The 16,572-nt window shown below is 32.3% G+C and overlaps 1 protein-coding gene across 1 annotated transcript; it reads right to left on the bottom strand.

The window, feature by feature from the left end:
• Window positions 1-12,259: 12,259 nt before the first annotated feature.
• Window positions 12,260-15,954, bottom strand: LOC110420295 (Double Clp-N motif-containing P-loop nucleoside triphosphate hydrolases superfamily protein). The gene is made up of 3 exons (XM_021433558.2): window positions 14,508-15,954; window positions 13,748-13,982; window positions 12,260-13,627 (listed from the first exon to the last, which is right to left on the bottom strand). Exons 1-3 carry the CDS (start codon window positions 15,701-15,703, stop codon window positions 12,485-12,487), a joined length of 2,574 nt encoding a protein of 857 aa, XP_021289233.1. The 5' UTR covers window positions 15,704-15,954; the 3' UTR covers window positions 12,260-12,484.
• Window positions 15,955-16,572: the final 618 nt, after the last annotated feature.

The following is a 16,572-nucleotide window of genomic DNA, read 5'->3' as shown; positions in this document are numbered from 1 at the left end:
GCACCAGATGTTACACGCCAAGGTCAAAGCTTCATCATCAGATGTTACACGCCAAGGCCAAAGCTTCAACACCAGATGTTACATGCCAAGGTCAAACCTTTAGCACCAGATATTATACGTCAAAACTTCCTTCTTCCTACTTATGTTAGACGTCAAGGTATAAATCAATTTGTTACACGTCAAGGCGTGTTCTACCAAACTTGAATCACTAAAAAACTCAACACTAATAAATCCAAGAACTTGTTGTTACTTACCATGTTATGCTTTTTGATCTGTAAATTAGCGATGGAGGGTTTTGTGAATATAAACTAATAAATCCAAGAATATGTTATTACCTTTCATATCATGTTCTTTAGTTTATAGATCAATGACGATATGGCAAGATGATGAGAGATAGACAGAAATATGGTGATGGTGGTAAAATTAAAGAGTTGGATGGTGAGAGAGTAAAATGGGGAACACAGCAGAATGGGTAGCATAGTAGAGGAATGGCAGGAGAGAAAAATTGAGAGCATTAATTTGTCTGAAATGATTTTAAGGGTATTTTTATCATCTCATGACTAAAATTGTGTAAAAATAGTTAATTTCATATTGAAGGTTTTTTGAAATGGGCTTATGAGGATGACGATTTCTCATGATTTTCTCTTTAGATAATTATACAAATTATTTAATAGAGTTATATTAGAATATTGTTACTTAGTTAGAGTTAGATTATAAATAGAATTAACCTTATATATATCATTCACTTTTCTAAAATACATAATTTAGATTTCTATGTGAATATATACAATTTAATAATACAAGATTTATTTTCTTCGAACATGATAAGAGCCCTTGGAGTCACCTTGGACATCAACAATCCTCATTTCACACGTCTCATGCATAGATAACTAAATTTAGATTTTCCTACAAACCTATATAATTTAATTTAGATTTCCTTTTGTAATTTGGCCTCCCTATGATAAGAATTTGTAAATTTTTTTTTGACATATTAAAAAGAAATTGGATTTGAATTCAAAGTTTTAAAATATTTTATAACATTTTTTACACATCACAAGTTATACCTATTTATAGATATCCAAGCATTTGACTTATTAGTTGGTACATGATTTTTCTCTTAAAAAACGTAAGGTTTGAATCCCCCTTTCTTAAAAAATATATAAAAAAGTATAACTATTTATAAGCCATATTCCAAATTGTTGATTCATTCATGCTGTAGTTTTTTATTTTTTTTTTTCAGTTTTTTACTAGGACAGTGAGATTTGTAAATGAATTAAGGTCTCTAATAAACAGTTTAGGTTTGATTAGCTTAGAGCTTAATTTAATTACTTGATTAGCAAATGATGGGTTCATGTTAGGAGTCAAGCTCGTTTAGTTAAACAACCGCTCAAGATTGTACTGTTCTGCTTAATAGAAACTTACAAGTCAACTGCATTAATTAATATCTTAGTTTGTTTATTTTGCAATATAATTATAATTATTTTTATTAGGGTAAATAACAAAACATTTTCCTTTTATTTGATGTGAAATAATTTTTTTTTGATATTTAAAATCTAACACTTATCTATCTCGTGTTTTTCCCATAAAATTTTCTTTACATTGTTAAGAAAAATTACTAAAATATATTCCTTATTTTATTCAATTAATATAAATAAAAATTATCAAAAGAAACTTAATATTTCTTGAAAATAAAGTTAACAAAGTTAAGTAGAAAAGTAATATAAATAAACATGACATAGTTATTTGTCAAATTTCTCTGAGAAAGCAAATTTATTCTGTTGGCTTCATAAGTTTTTGATGATAATAAAATATGTTCACTCATTAATATCTAATTTTATTACTTGAGTGTGCAGGATGAAAATGTATATCAATAACAAATTAATTACTGGAAAGCAAATATCAAAACTCATTAGAATAAGGAATTACAAATGAGCCACAAAACAGAAGCTTCTTAGTTAGATAATCAAGGGAGTTAGTCAGCTAAAATCCAAAAGTGAAGTTGGCTAGTTCAAAATTAGTAAGCTCTTAATTGGTTGAGGCCTTACTTAATTGACTAAGAGAGAAAAGCAGATTGTGAGACAGATAAGCCTTAGTCGACTAAGAAGCATGGTTAGTCAACTAAGAGCTTACTATCAGAGAATTCAATTACAAGATAGAGAATACTTAATTGACTAAGAAATATGGTTAGTCAACTAAAAGCACTCTGATTGAAAATTTGAATTAAAACGATTGAAGATGGACAAACAACTAGAATTGACTCTAAATTATTTTTAACGGTTTGAAGCTATCAACATCCATCAGAATTAATTTTTCAAGTATAAAAGACACCCCTAATGGTTAAAAAGAAGATGAGATTCTTCCAAGATAAAAAAAGCTCAAAAATAGCAAAAACTCTCTCCATCCTTCTTGCATTTCACTCCAATCTTTGTAATAGAGTTTAACACTTCATCTTGTACCATTAAGATCAGGTTAGTGATCATAAATACTTCTTTATACCTATATTTCTTAATTACTTAGAGTGCGTGAGTCACTCTAAGGGGATTAATCAAGCTTGGGTTAGCTTGATTAGTATTATAAGTTTTAAGTCAGCCTAGGAAAAATTAGATTTGGGTTTTGGTTGATCCAGAAAAAACTATTGTTAAAAGTTGTGGCTAAGCTTGTGAAAAACCATTGTAAAAGCTTGGTAGAAGCTTGAGAATTCACTGATTATAGTGATTTGGTTTGAAAATCCTTAATTGAAAGATCAAGGTAGTAAATGTAGGTCAAAGAGACTAAATCACTATAAGTCTTTGTGCATTGTCTACCTTCTTTTATTTTTCATTTCATTCTTCTTTAAATTATTCATTCATCCAGCATTTAACTTCTCATCATTGACCTTTAACTAGCTCCTAATTAGAAATCAAGTTTAGTGACATTCAAAAAGTGCTATTCACCCCTCTCTAGGACACATCTTTGGGACCAACATATTCTACCTCGTATCACATGGTATTTTTCTATAATTTACTCGTTTTGATTATTATGTCTTCTAATATTCTTATAATTATAATGTATAATTAAAATTAATATTTTTATTAGTTGCTATTATAATTACACGATTATTTACAAATTATGATTTTTCTTTTACAATTTCATATTTTTTATTTTTTAGCAAAAAATAAAAATAGTATATTTATGTCAAAACAACACGTGGGAATGAAATTCCCATAACACTACTTAATAAAATTGAAGCACTATCCCTAAGAGGATCCTTGAGAAGTATCACACAAATAAGATATTAAAATGGCATATTCATAAGGAAATCTGCCAAACAATTAGATTCGTGATACACATGAACGATATTGACTTGCCATTCATTTTTTAAGACATCTTTAATAACCAAAGTCAAATATGAAATAGCATATATTTTTTAATTTTTTATAAATATGGCAACCTATTTGGCCTTGATTTAACCTAATTTTTTTTGTTTGTATTATTTGAACTAGTAAAATACAAAGATCTCTTAAGATTTGGATGAAAGCACACGTATCCCAATTAGTTTGAAAAATAACCTTTTACTCCTTTGAGGTTAGGTTGAAATTAAAAGAAGTATTGGTGTTAATTACCAAATAAATTTTAAATGAAACGACCAGTATGCCTTTTATTATTTATTTTTTTCATATTTTATTTATTTTTATTTGTTTTGCTTTCTTTTTTATCTCTTTTCATTTTTTTCAAAGGAATTTTTGTGACTTCAATTACAAATTATGAGATTTAATTAATTTTAAATACAATTAAAATATTTAATTAGTTTTAAAATTAACCATCTTTAATTACTATCAAATTAAATGATTAGGTTAAATTTTAATTCAATTATATATGAATTATATTAAAATTATATATAATTTAATTAGAAAAACAAGTGTCATCCATGAGATTTTATTGAAAATAACTTATTCCATTAGTTTGGAAAACACATTTTCTCCTTTGAATAAGTAACCAGTGTTAGGATTCCTTTAGTTGAACTACTATTTTTTAAAAGTTTACTTTAAATACTAAAATATCCTTATTTTTTCCTTTTTTACACTCATTTCTATTTTTTTGTTTATCAATTTCTTTATTAATAATTTTTTCAAATTAATGGTAATTAATTAATTTTAAATAAATATAATTTAAGATATTTTTTCAAAATTCATATACTCTTAGTGTAGAAGTCTCAAAGTGAAGTATACTAAGAGGGGGATGAATTGGTATTTATAAAAATTCTTAAAAAATCTAGTTATCAAGTTCAAAACTTTTTGCGCAAAAATATTTTCTAGCGTCAAAAATAATTTTCAACAATAAATCATTTAAGCACAAAAACAAAATACTAAGGTAAATATTTTTCCTAAATTAAATGCTAGCTATGAAGAGTAAAGGCAAAAATATTTTGCTAAGAATAAAACAATATATTAATATAAAACTATTTTCCTAAGGTAAATATAAAAAACAACTAATAATGCGGAAAATTAAAGAGAGACACAAGAAATTTATAATAGTTCGGCTTTTTTGATGCTTACATCCATTCTCTTGGTAACCGAGGAATTTCAATCCACAATCAAGGATTCTTGCTTTTTAATGGGATACGGTGATAACCCTTACATAATACACAAAGGAATTCTTACTTTTTAATGGGATCAAAGAATAACTCTTACAACGACTTTTTCATAAGATCAAGCGATAAACTTTACACAATCTTCAAAAGGGATTTTTGTTTTTCAACTAAATCAAGCGATAACCCACCAACAATGATTTTTAAAGGTTCAACCATAAACCCTCACAAGTAGCATTTCATGGTTAAGCTAGAAACTTTACAATGAAGTACAAATTTCAGCAAGAAAATGCCTTTCAAAGGTTGAGCGCTAAGACTTTAAGCTTAGGTGTAGTGAGAGAAGAAATTTCAGTTTGAGTGAAACAAGGATTCAATTTTGTAAGCTTGATGAAAGACTAAAAAGATGCTAGAGAGTGAAGATGGGCTTTTGGTAGTCTTTTTAGGGTTTGAAGCTTTGGTTCAAGTCTTCTTTTATTTCAAAATAGCTAAATGCATCCATTTATAGCTAAGACAATGTTTAAAGCTATTGGACACAAGTTTGAATTAAATCTGATTGTTGCTGAAGCTTAAGGGATGACTACAATGCTCTTAGGGTCGACTATATTCTTCAAATTTCTCAAATTAGGGCTTTCATAGTCAAGTATGATCTTCTTCTATTCGATCCATCTTTTGAGAGCATGTTTCATGTAAGTCTAAGCTACTAAAGTTGACTATGTTTCCTCTATAATCGACTATGGTTTTGTAATCTTAACTTTTTCTTACCTTAGATTGGTCAAGGTCGACTATGCTTGATCCAAGGTCGACTGTGTCTTATTACATTATGATTTTCTAGGGCTTTTTGGAATAGGGTTGACTATAAACACTTCAAGGTCTACTATGGCTTTATAATTTTCAAGTTTTGTACTCTTTCAGCCTTTGGATCGACTCAAGCTTATCTAAGATTGACTCTTGGCATGTGTCTTAAGGTTTCCTTAGCTTTTTGGCATTTCTCTCCAGCTATTTCCTCCTTACCTTGTTCCTACATTCAAATAACACGTCAAGGCATGTTTGCTCTTGCATTTTTAGCTAAATATGCATTGTTTGAAAACTAATGTGATGTTTTCTAATGAAAAATAGCTTTTCAAACAAATATGTAACCTTAAGGGATTAAAAATGTATTTGAAACAATTTCAAATGCTTAACATTAAGTTTAAGAAAACATGTGATTTTTGTCAAATCAAAACATTATGAATTCAAGGCTAATAGATACAATTGACTTAAATATTACTTTAAAATATTTAATATGTAATGGAATTAGAATACAACTTAATCAAAATTTAATTTGATGGTAATTAAAAGTTATTTTAAAACTAATTAAATCTCATAATTAACTAATAGGGAAAAAAAGAAGAGCGATGAGGCTATTGATTAAAAAAGTAAGTTTTGATGTTCTTTTTTTACAAGAAACAAAATTGAAAAATCAATTGAGTAATTGTTATGAATCAATTTGGAGGAAGGATTTAATACATGGTATGAGTGTGGCTTCGGAGAGACAGTCTAGAGGTTTGATGTTAATTTGGTAGGACAATTTTTTTAATTTAGAGGAATAGTTAATAGATAGGCATTTTATTCTTGTGATTGGTTCAGTTGGGGGTTTGTATTGAAAGATTGGGGTGGTGTGACATTTCTCGTCTCGCAGAAGCATTTTTTGATTTTATTCAAGAGGTAATGCTTGTTGATTTGCCTATGGCTAAAGGTAGATTTACGTCAAGCAATTGAAGAAATGGTGTATCTTTTAGTAGTCTTGATCGCTTCCTAATAGGCTTGCCTTGAGTGGTTAGCCTACTCTAAGAATTTGACCAAACAATGTTTATCAAGCTCCCTACCAAATCATAATCCAATTTTGTCAAGTGAGAAAAATTTTGACTAAGGACCAAAACCTTTTAGATTATTCAACTTCTAGTTAGATGAAAGTTCATTCTAAGAGCTGATTAAAAAGAATTGGGATATTGCAAAGGTGGGCAATTTGAGAAACCCATCAATTTGGTGAAGATTGAAGAATTTACATCCTTTAATTAAAGATTGGAACCAAAATCATTATGGAGATATGGTACATCGAATTGAAATGTTGGAAAAGGAAACTCAAGAGATGGAAATCAAATGGCAAATATATGAATGACTTTGATAAGTGTAACTTGGTAATAGAGAAACGTAATGGGTTGTGGACATTAAACAAATAAGAAGAACAAATGCAATTCTAGAAAGTGTGGGAAAATGTGGCAGAGGTATGCCACAAGGAAAGAAAGTTTCTAATAACAAAAAGAGAGTGCTTGTTCAAGGCATGGTGTTGGGAAGTCAAGCTTAATCAATAGTGGCAAATGTGGTGAATCATGGAGCAAACAACTTGGAGAAGGTTGAGGCCACTTGGGCAGTCAATGAGAAGCTGGGTTTAGAATTTATACTCCCAAATGAGATGTGGTGTGCACAATGACTACTATTAAGCAAGAAGAATAGGGAATAACTAGTGATCGATAAGCTTGCTATTTATGGTTAAGCAACTTAATAATATGAATTTCTTAACATGGAATGTCGGGGGTTTATGGAGGGGAAAAAAGAAAAGTAGTGAGGCAATTGATTAAAAAAGTAAGTACTGATGTTATTTTTCTACAAGAATATGAATCAATTTAGAAAATGGATTTAATACATGGTATTAGTGTGGCTTCAAAGGGAAAGTCTGGAGGTTTGATGTTAATTTGGTAAAATGATTTTTTCAATTTAGAGGAACAGTTGATGGATAGGTATTTTATTCTTGTGATTGGTTCAATTAGGGGTTTGTCTAAAAACTGTAGATTTATAAATGTCTATGCACCTAATGATGAAATTGAAAGAGCTCTTTTTTTAGTTTCTTTGTTGTAAGAGATGAAAAAGCATCATGTTTGATAGTGTGTGGGAGGTGATTTTAATATTGTAAAGGAAGAGACTGAAAGATTAGGGCAAGGTGACATTTCCCATTTTGCAAAAGCATTTTCTAGTTTTATTCAAGCGGCAGTGCTTGTTGATTTTTTTATGGCTAAAGGCAAATTTACTTGGAGCAGTTGAAGAGATGATGTATCTTTTAGTATGGTTGATTGCTTCCTAATAAACCCTGAGTGGTTAGCCCAGTCTTAGAATTTGACCCAATAGTGTTTATCAAGCTCTTTATTAGATTATAATCCAATTTTGTTAAGTGGGCAGAATTTTGATTGGGGGGAGAAACCTTTTAGATTATTCAACTTTTGCTACGATGAAAAGTGGTGTTTGGTACTTTATAATGTAATGTGATTACAGGTAATGTGATTGCAAGTAATGTGATTACAGATAATGTGATTGCGGGGCAAATAACATTACAGCGTTTGGTTTACAAGTACTTTGTTAAGAATGTAATGTTAATTTTCAAAATTATGCTTAGTTATTAAAATACAAGTTTAATATATTTATATTTTTTATTATTAGTTTTTATATAATATCATCTCTTAAATATATTTCTAATGTCATATATTTTATTTTCATTTATTATTATAATCTTATATATTTTATTTTTTTTCTTTAATATAATTTTTTATATTATATATTTTATTTTAATTTCTTTTACCTATATTATATAAATTTTAATTTTTTATATTTTATTTTATTTTAATTTTTTATTTTTATATTATATATTTTATTTTAATATTTTTTATTTTAATTATAATATTGTAAAATATTTTTAATAAGGTAATAAAGTTGAAGGGTAAAAATATCTTTAAGAACATTATAGAGTGAAATGTAATGTGATTGCATTGATTTTATACTGCAATCACATTACATACATTGGCTGTAATGTGATTACATTTCAACCTTACATTGTAGTGATCTGTTACAAAACAAACCCTGCAATGTAATTTAATTGGACATATTGCAAGGAATGTACTTTCGCTTATCTCATACCAAACGCTACCAAAGTTCATTTTAAGAGTTGATTAGAAAGAATTGGGATAGTGCAAAGGTGGGTAATTTGAGAAGGCCATCAATTTGGCGAGGATGAAAGAATTTGCATCCTATAATTAAATATTGGAGTCAAAATCATTATGGAGATATGGTGCATCGAATTGAAATGTTGGAGAAGGAGATTCAACATATGGAAATCAAATGACAAAATATGGGGCATGAATTTGATAAGCGTGACTTGGTAAAGGAGAAGCGTAATGAGTTGTGGACATTATACAGATCAGAAGAACAAAATTGGTAGCAACTATCTAGAACTAGATAGGCAGTGGAGAGAGATAGAAATATTAAGTATTTCCATGCAATGGCTTCAGTGAAACAAAGAATGAATCGAATTATGAAACTATCTGTTAATGGTGAAATTATTGAGCAGCAGAGTGCAATTAAATAGGAGGAGCTTAATTAAACATTTTCGCAAATTGTATAGTGCCAGGCAAACAATGAGGTTGGTAAATATAAAATGTGATATTTGTAGATAGGAGACTTCATTTATACTAGATTTGGAGATGCTTTTTACTGAATCAAAGGTTTGGGGGCTAATTAAGAACAGTGATGGGAGTAAGGCCTCGAGACCTAATGGTTTTAACTTCAGTTTTTTCAAATCTCAATAGATGGTAGTGAAGACTGAGGCAGTGAAATGCGTATCTGATTTCTATTCCATTGGCCGTTTGGGTCATGGTGTTAATGAGAGTTTTATTACCTTAATTTCAAAAATAAAAATCCTAACTCTGTTAGGGAGTATAGGCCTATTAGCTTGGTGGGTTGTGTGTACAAGATTCTTGCTAAATTATTAGCAAATCATCTTAGGAAAGTTGTGGGTGAAGTAATAAAGGATTCTCAATTTGCTTTTGTTCTTGGCAGGCAACTGTTAGATTCTTCTTTAATTGCAAAAGAGGTGGTAGATTATTTGCATAAAAATAAAGAGGGTGGATTGATGTGGAAAGTTGATTTTAAAAAGGCTTATGATAGTGTATGTTGGGAGTTTCTAGATTTATGATGAAGAAAATGGGATTTGGTATGAGATGGAGGTAATGGATTATGGAATGTGTAACTACAGCTTCAGTCTCTGTTTTATCAAATGGCCCTCCTACTAAGCCAATTAAATTGCAGAGGGGACTAAGATAGGGTTGTCCCTTATCTCCGTTTCTATTTAATATGGTGGTGGAGATGTTTAATTGCATAATGTGTGCGACCAAGGAGAGATGTGTTTGTAGTGGTGTTACGATTGGTCGTAGAGTAATGGTTTCCCACATGCAGTACGCAGATGATACTTTATTATTCTATAAGCCAGAAATTGATGAACTGTTGAATATAAAAAGAATATTAAGGTGTTTTCAAATTATCTATAACCTAAAGATAAATTTTTAAAAGAGTAAATTGATTGGCGTGGGTGTGGATGAAGGAGTTTTAGAAAATGTTCAAATTATTTCTATATGAGAGCAAGCAGATGCTTTAAGCTAGACAGGGATTCTTTCCTTCATGTGAAGGTATATAATGAATTGGATTAATTGCATTTGCAGCACCATATGCTGAATCTAACTTAAATTATTGTTTCTAAAATTGAAAAAGTTCAATTAATTTAGTAGCTGTGAAAGACTAAACTAATCCCTTCAAATGAGCTATAATTTAACACCGATTTGCTGAATTGGCGTCCACATATACGGGCTATTTGAAAAAATAAATTATTTTCATCAAATTTAAGAAATAAGATTAATTATAAACTTAATTTTTTATTAATATCATTTTAATAAATATCTATCGACATTGTTTAACATTTCCGTATAATAATCAGAAGCATACCACCCAAAAAAGTGGTGTCTGAATGCAGGTAATATCAATGTCCCACAGGCCTCGTTCACTAATGTGAAGCCTTATTTCAGCTAAGGTTATTTGATTGTTAGAGATGAGTCAAGATTGGAAAATCTGACTTTAAAGCTGTAACATGAAAACATATATATCTTTATTTAAAAAAAATAAACGATTTTGGGTCAATATCTTGGACATTAAGGTAATGTAGAGGACAAGTGATTGGACCCTTAAAATTTAATAGGCCCTTTCTCCATGGAAGTTGACTAGCATCATCCCATTAAGTTGGATACCAAAAGGAAAACTTAGATAATGACATTTGATAGGCATAGATTGATATCTTGACAGTGACTAATGTTATTAAAGCAAGATTAAAATTTTTTTTTAAAATTTTTTCTGTTGTAAGTACACAAGCAATTAGAACACATTATTCTGGTTATATTGTAGACACTTGCAATAGTATCGTTTTTTGCTTTCTGAAGAGATCAAAACCACCTTTTCATGTACTCTTACTCTACTTTTGGAAGGAACTATTAGAAATTATTCTTATCACTTGTTTATTTAAATAAATATATATGTATATATTATATTATATTATACCCTACTTGGAAGCATCCAATTTGTGTTACAAAATAATTTCATAATGGAGTCCTTCGGCTGAATCATTCAAGAATAATAACAATAGTAAAAAAAGATATAGGCCCCACGTCCAAAAGCCCAAAGAAGATTTACAAGGAAAAAGGTGCAATGGTTGATTGTGTAGCTACGAACTATGATTGCTGAAATTACACATATGACGGGGTGAGTAGCAGCTATGGAAGAAGGCTATTTGAGAAACAACTTCCACTAAGCAATATTTATAAAATAGTAATAAAGTACAATAGATGCAGAGATTGTGGTTATCTGAATAATATATTTTGCATCTTTATTGTTCAAGAGATGAAAAGAGTAAAACAAAAGGGCACTTCTTTATGTCGTAGCCAGTGGTTGTAATTTCAAGCTTTTTTCCCTCCATGGTACTTTCTTATAATGGAAGCATGCATATATGTGTCTTGCCATGGTGCCACCAATTCCATCAGTGTGACTTGGTTTTTTCCTTGACACCCAAGATAAAGATCTTTATCTTCATTTCAATGTCCTTATGTTAACCGCCTTCCACAATTAGAACATTCCGTATCTATAAGAGAATTGTTAAATAATTTCTTCCCACAACTTTGGTATTAGGACTAAGACCTAATCTTAGCGCTTTAGGCATCGAATCATTTCTTGGACTCTGGGTAATATAATCACCGATTCATGTGTTTAAGTTCATTATATTAAGATTATAAGGAGTGTTCTGAGTACATACAACAAAAGATAAAATCGATGCAAGTAATTCAGATGTGAAGACAAGTGAAAATCTTTGATTTGATGTTATTATAATTACCACTTGGTTGAAGCATTCAGGAATCCAGTTCCAAAGATGCATCTCAACTTGTATATCAACTAGTTTAATGAGATGTGAAAATATGGATTCTTAATGATATATTCGTATTCACTCAAGCAATATTTAGTGTATGCATGAAGAGAAAACTTCAGTCCCATGCATTACTAGAAGGAGATGATTAATAGTTGTAAAATTCGTATTAAGGCTACGGACAGTCAGCTATGAAATTAAGATTGAACATTTAAAAATTAATGTTGGAAAAGGAACAGTGGTCGAGGTATCACGTTAATGGTAGGCGGTAGCCACAATGCCTCTGCTTCAAAGCCGAGTAATGAGCTTTAGAGATACGTACTCCCAAATAAATTAACTAATATTGCAGGCAATGGAAAAGAAGGAAATGCTATTGAATATTTCAATTCAAAGATTCATATCTAAAGGAAGAAGAAGAGGAAAAAAGTGATCGAAACCAACATCCTATTAGCGGAAAGATAATAGTAGAAGATAATGTACACGTAGTTTTACATTAACAGGCAACTGCTTCTTCTATTCCATCTCTAGGAAATGTCTGAGAATCTAAAGACTATTTGAACAAAGAGAATTTTCACAAAAAGATTTTTGTTTTTTAAAGAAGGAAAAGAACAACGAAAGTGTGACTTAATCACTTGAAGGGTTTATTCAATTTTTTATAACTCCTGAATTTTGAATATGATCCTCCTGTCAACAGATTCAAGAAGCCCAATGTTGTCGATTGATTGTTCCTCGATACTATCATCGTCAATGCAAATATTCAAATCCAATGACACGCAAGGACTTGTCTCTTCCAATGCAGCAACTTTTTCTTTCTCAGAGCCATCCAATTTTTGCTTGGAAGGAGGGGAGCAAGCTCTTGATCTTGAGCAGAAGCTTTCACAGCTCAAAATGATGATAGCATCGCTAAGAATAGCTTCTTGTCCTTTTGCATTGGCTATTCTTCCTGTTTCAATAGCTCTTTTAAAACCCATTTGAGAGCAATAATCAGCTTGCTCAACATCTTCAATAAAGAAGACTCGATGTGGGTTGCTCAAAACTGCTTCAGCAAATCTTTCGATGTAACTGCAACTTTGTTCATCTCTTGATCTCTTGTTTCGACTATCGTCGGTTGAATCTGCTCGTGTAGAAGAGAAACTGCTTAATGCAATTGTAACGAAGTTGGTCTGGGACCCAAAAACAAGCCTAGCAAGCTCTCTAGCTATCTTCTCTTTAGCTTGAACGTCAACGCCTTGGAAAAACAACCAAGTTTCTTCTTTAGACTCACCATCTCTCAACTTCCCTTTTCTTCTTAACATTCCAGACCTGCATTTTAAAATTGTGCTCACAATCTCCGAAATTATATCTTTTTGCCATGGCACCTTCTTCTCCAAAGCAGTGCATAGGGTGGTTAAGTTTTCCGCATTTAGCTCCTTGAACTTGCGAACATAGTCCATCTCCATTACATCACTGGAAGAAGCTGAGTTCGGGGTGGAATTAAGTTTTGACGATAATAGTTGTTTAGGGTCCTTGTGGTCTGGAATATATAATCTCAAACCTGTGGGTTCAACAATCTTGTCAACTGTTTCAGAAATCCAAAGTTGGTGGTCTCTCCAAGACTGTCTAGGTTCAACCACAGGCCAGTCATGGTGGGGCTGGTGCAAATGAGAGTATTGTTGGTCATGTGAAAAGCAAGAAGTAGAGGAAGGAGGTGAAATAGAAGAGAATGTATGGGTTCTTTCAGATGAATATGGTTGTTTATGGACTGAATTGCAAAATGAGTTCCACTTTTTGCGAAGTTCTCTGACTGGGGCAGAGTCCTGGTATCGAGAAAAAGAACAGGTTGCAAAAAGAAAAAGTTAGTTTTCAACTTGTATACGGTTGGACACTATTTTTTTTTTTTTAAGGAGCAGAGGGATATTTGGAAATGTGATTATAACCTTATCATTGCTGCCAAGTCCTTTGTTCTCATCCTTGTATGGTTGAAACCATGGAGGAAGACTTGAAGTAGTGGACTCACTGTTACAAGTACTGCTTTGTAAGCTTCGAACTTCGTTCTCAAACTTGGCGGAGCAATCAGCACAGCAAGTCAGTTTCTTCTCCTCTCCATCATCAAGCAAAATCCAGCTTGATCCGTTTTCAACTTTCTTGCTTGTGGACTGGCTTTGTAGATCACTGAAGGGAAAAAATACAATGAAATTGATAAGTCTACATTCACACTATTGGAAACTACAATCTATGAAGATTTTTGGAAACTGTAACTTGAAGGGGAATAAGTATATTCGATATAAAGCACCCTCCTTTCCTCACCCTCACCCTCACCCTCACCCCGCTTCCCTTCTCCTTTGCTTCTTTTAAGAAGAGTAGTATTATTATCTGTGTTCAATCTTCCTCAAGAAATGAAGCAAAGAATAACTACTTAGAAAAGAAATAAAAAAAAAAAAAGAAACGTTGGTAGAAGGAAAAGGGGCGTGAAGAAAACTTGATCTGCCATTGCTACTGTTTACATTTAACCATAACAGCATTACTTTTCTGTTTGTGTTTTTTTGGACCCTTGTTAGTCTCTCAAAGAGGCAAAGAGAATCTAGTTTTTCAGGATCAATTTTGAGCTGATTCATATGAAACATGAGAATCGAAAACTATAAAGCCATATATATATATAATTGTTTCAAAAACCTTTATGTATGCAAGCTACTTTACCTGTCTGTGATGAGACTCAAGCGTAAGCTGCCTGCAGGAATTGTTAGAGGATGCAGACCCCAAACAGTTTCCAGTGATGGATGGCCAGATTTGCATCTCATGTAAGTTTGGAAAGTGGCAATCCCTATGAGCCTAAACCTACCGCTCTCTCCAATATTACAAACCAATTTCCCAAGCTCCATCATCATATGCTCCACTGGACAATAATACCCCCTACCTTGCTCACTTGAACTTGCCCTATACTCAACAGCCCATTTTAGATCTCCCAAATTGAAAACAATCCCTGTTCCTACAGAGTTCCTCACATGGCTCTTTAGCTCTTCAATTTTTTGCTCAACCTCTACTCTATTTAGATGCCCAAAAGAAGAGAAAGAAAGGTTTTTAAACTTTACATCTCTCAAAGACTCAGGAACATCTCCCTTGTTAACTTTGTCAATCACTGCTCTAACGACACCCTCAGTACTAGAAATACACTCTCCTACAACCACAAAACTTCCGCTCTTTTTGTTCATCAAATCCTCTATCACAAACATGACATCTTCGTTCCGAATTGGATCCGGTCCTCTTGGTGTCCCTACTTTACTTCCAACTTGAGCAGCAGTACTAGGAGATTGAGAGAGGACTAAATTACCATTACTACTTTCCTTAGATTTACTATTCACTGAAGGAGCGTTTTGAGAACAAATTTCTAGGGACACGGCTTGTTCGACGTTGCTTTTCACTTGTGTACTAGAAAAACCAGCTTCTTTCATCACTCGACTTACACTAGGATCGTCTAAGATGGATATAATAAGCTGCTCTAGCTCTATTTTAACCGCTAAGAGTGGTTGTTGCTGGTTTTCAATGGAGCCACGCCTTTGGTGAGCCTGAGCACGCTTAAAAGCGGCAACCAGGGCATTAGAGATGGAAGGGTATTGGGAATGACCTCCCAACATAGGGCTTGAAGACGAGGCAGGAAGGCGATTTAGGGCGACATTAAAACAAAGCTCTAAGGCTCTGCACTGAAGGGGATGAGAGTGGGATTGAATGCAAGCCGTGCGGAGCAGGCCTGTAGAAGCAGAAAGCATGGTGTTAGCTACATGGAGGGGAGTGACTTGGGCATGGCCGCGCCGCCTAGCAAGAGTTACAGCTTGCTTTACGACATTAGCTGCGTCATTCGTTAGAGCTTGTTGCACTGTGCAACCTCCTGCTCTCATATTGTCTCTCAAAACCTATTTTTCTACAAAAGTATACAGTGAAAGGACACTTATAAAATGATTAGATCAAGGAAGTAAGAGTAGAAACTTTAAGCTTCATGGATGGTGAAGAAGAGGAAATCATCAGATGGGGTTTTAGTGTTTTGAAATTGGTAGGAGTTTGGGAGGCACCTAATAATATCTAGTCTACTAGGCAGACTGGTAGAACGGGGAACTTCAGCTATCTCATTTAGTCTAAGATTGGTTCGCGGGGGGAGAGAGAGAGAGAGAGAAGGGAGTGAAATATATGAGAGGGGTGGGCTATTCTTTCCTTGTAGGTGAGGTAAAATTTGGGGTCCAAAGTCGATTTTGTAGTGGAAAGTGGAATGCATGTGCTGACAAGCAGGACGGATGCAGCAGTATCAAAGGCAACTCAGCTTTGCCCTTTTCTCTCTCTCTCAATTTTGATAAAAGACATGGTACTGCTAAGTGGGTCTCTCTCTTTTTTGCAAATATTTATAGTATAGCAAACACATTTTGCTATGAAGCTAAAAATCAACAAACGACTCTTATCTCCAAGTGCGCACATACAAAATCTTGGCATAATCATTTTGATTTATAACCTTGGAGCCTAGCCGTTCTTAGCACTTTTCAGTAAAACATAGCTCAATCAGACTCTTTTACCCACATGAAAGCAACAAAGTGGCAATAAGGACAATCTATATTTAAGAAACAATTTTACAATTACAAACATAATAATTAAGTAAAATTAGATAGTATACATTCATGGTTGAGGAATTGACCAATATCTGGATGAGAAAAGGACCAAATAATCCCTTGTAATATAATTATTCAGGATATGAACCATAGGCCAATGTGGACTTTTAGCG

The sequence above is a fragment of the Theobroma umbraticum genome, unplaced genomic scaffold, assembly GCF_002168275.2.
Source record: "Theobroma umbraticum cultivar Fairchild unplaced genomic scaffold, ASM216827v3 scaffold_86.0, whole genome shotgun sequence".
Lineage (NCBI taxonomy): Eukaryota > Viridiplantae > Streptophyta > Magnoliopsida > Malvales > Malvaceae > Theobroma > Theobroma umbraticum.
Note: the sequence above shows the minus strand (reverse complement) of the source record. Positions and strands in the feature narration are given on the sequence as shown.

What these genes read in the sequence shown, in the direction of transcription:
- LOC110420295 (XM_021433558.2), bottom strand. Translation starts at nt 15,703, where the DNA reads ATGAGAGCAGGAGGTTGCACAGTGCAACAAGCTCTAACGAATGACGCA. An exon ending in TTGAGTCTCATCACAGACAG is followed by an intron (nt 13,983 to 14,507) that starts GTAAAGTAGCTT and finishes TTTTCCCTTCAG; the next exon opens with TGATCTACAAAGCCAGTCCA. An exon ending in GACTTGGCAGCAATGATAAG is followed by an intron (nt 13,628 to 13,747) that starts GTTATAATCACA and finishes TCTCGATACCAG; the next exon opens with GACTCTGCCCCAGTCAGAGA.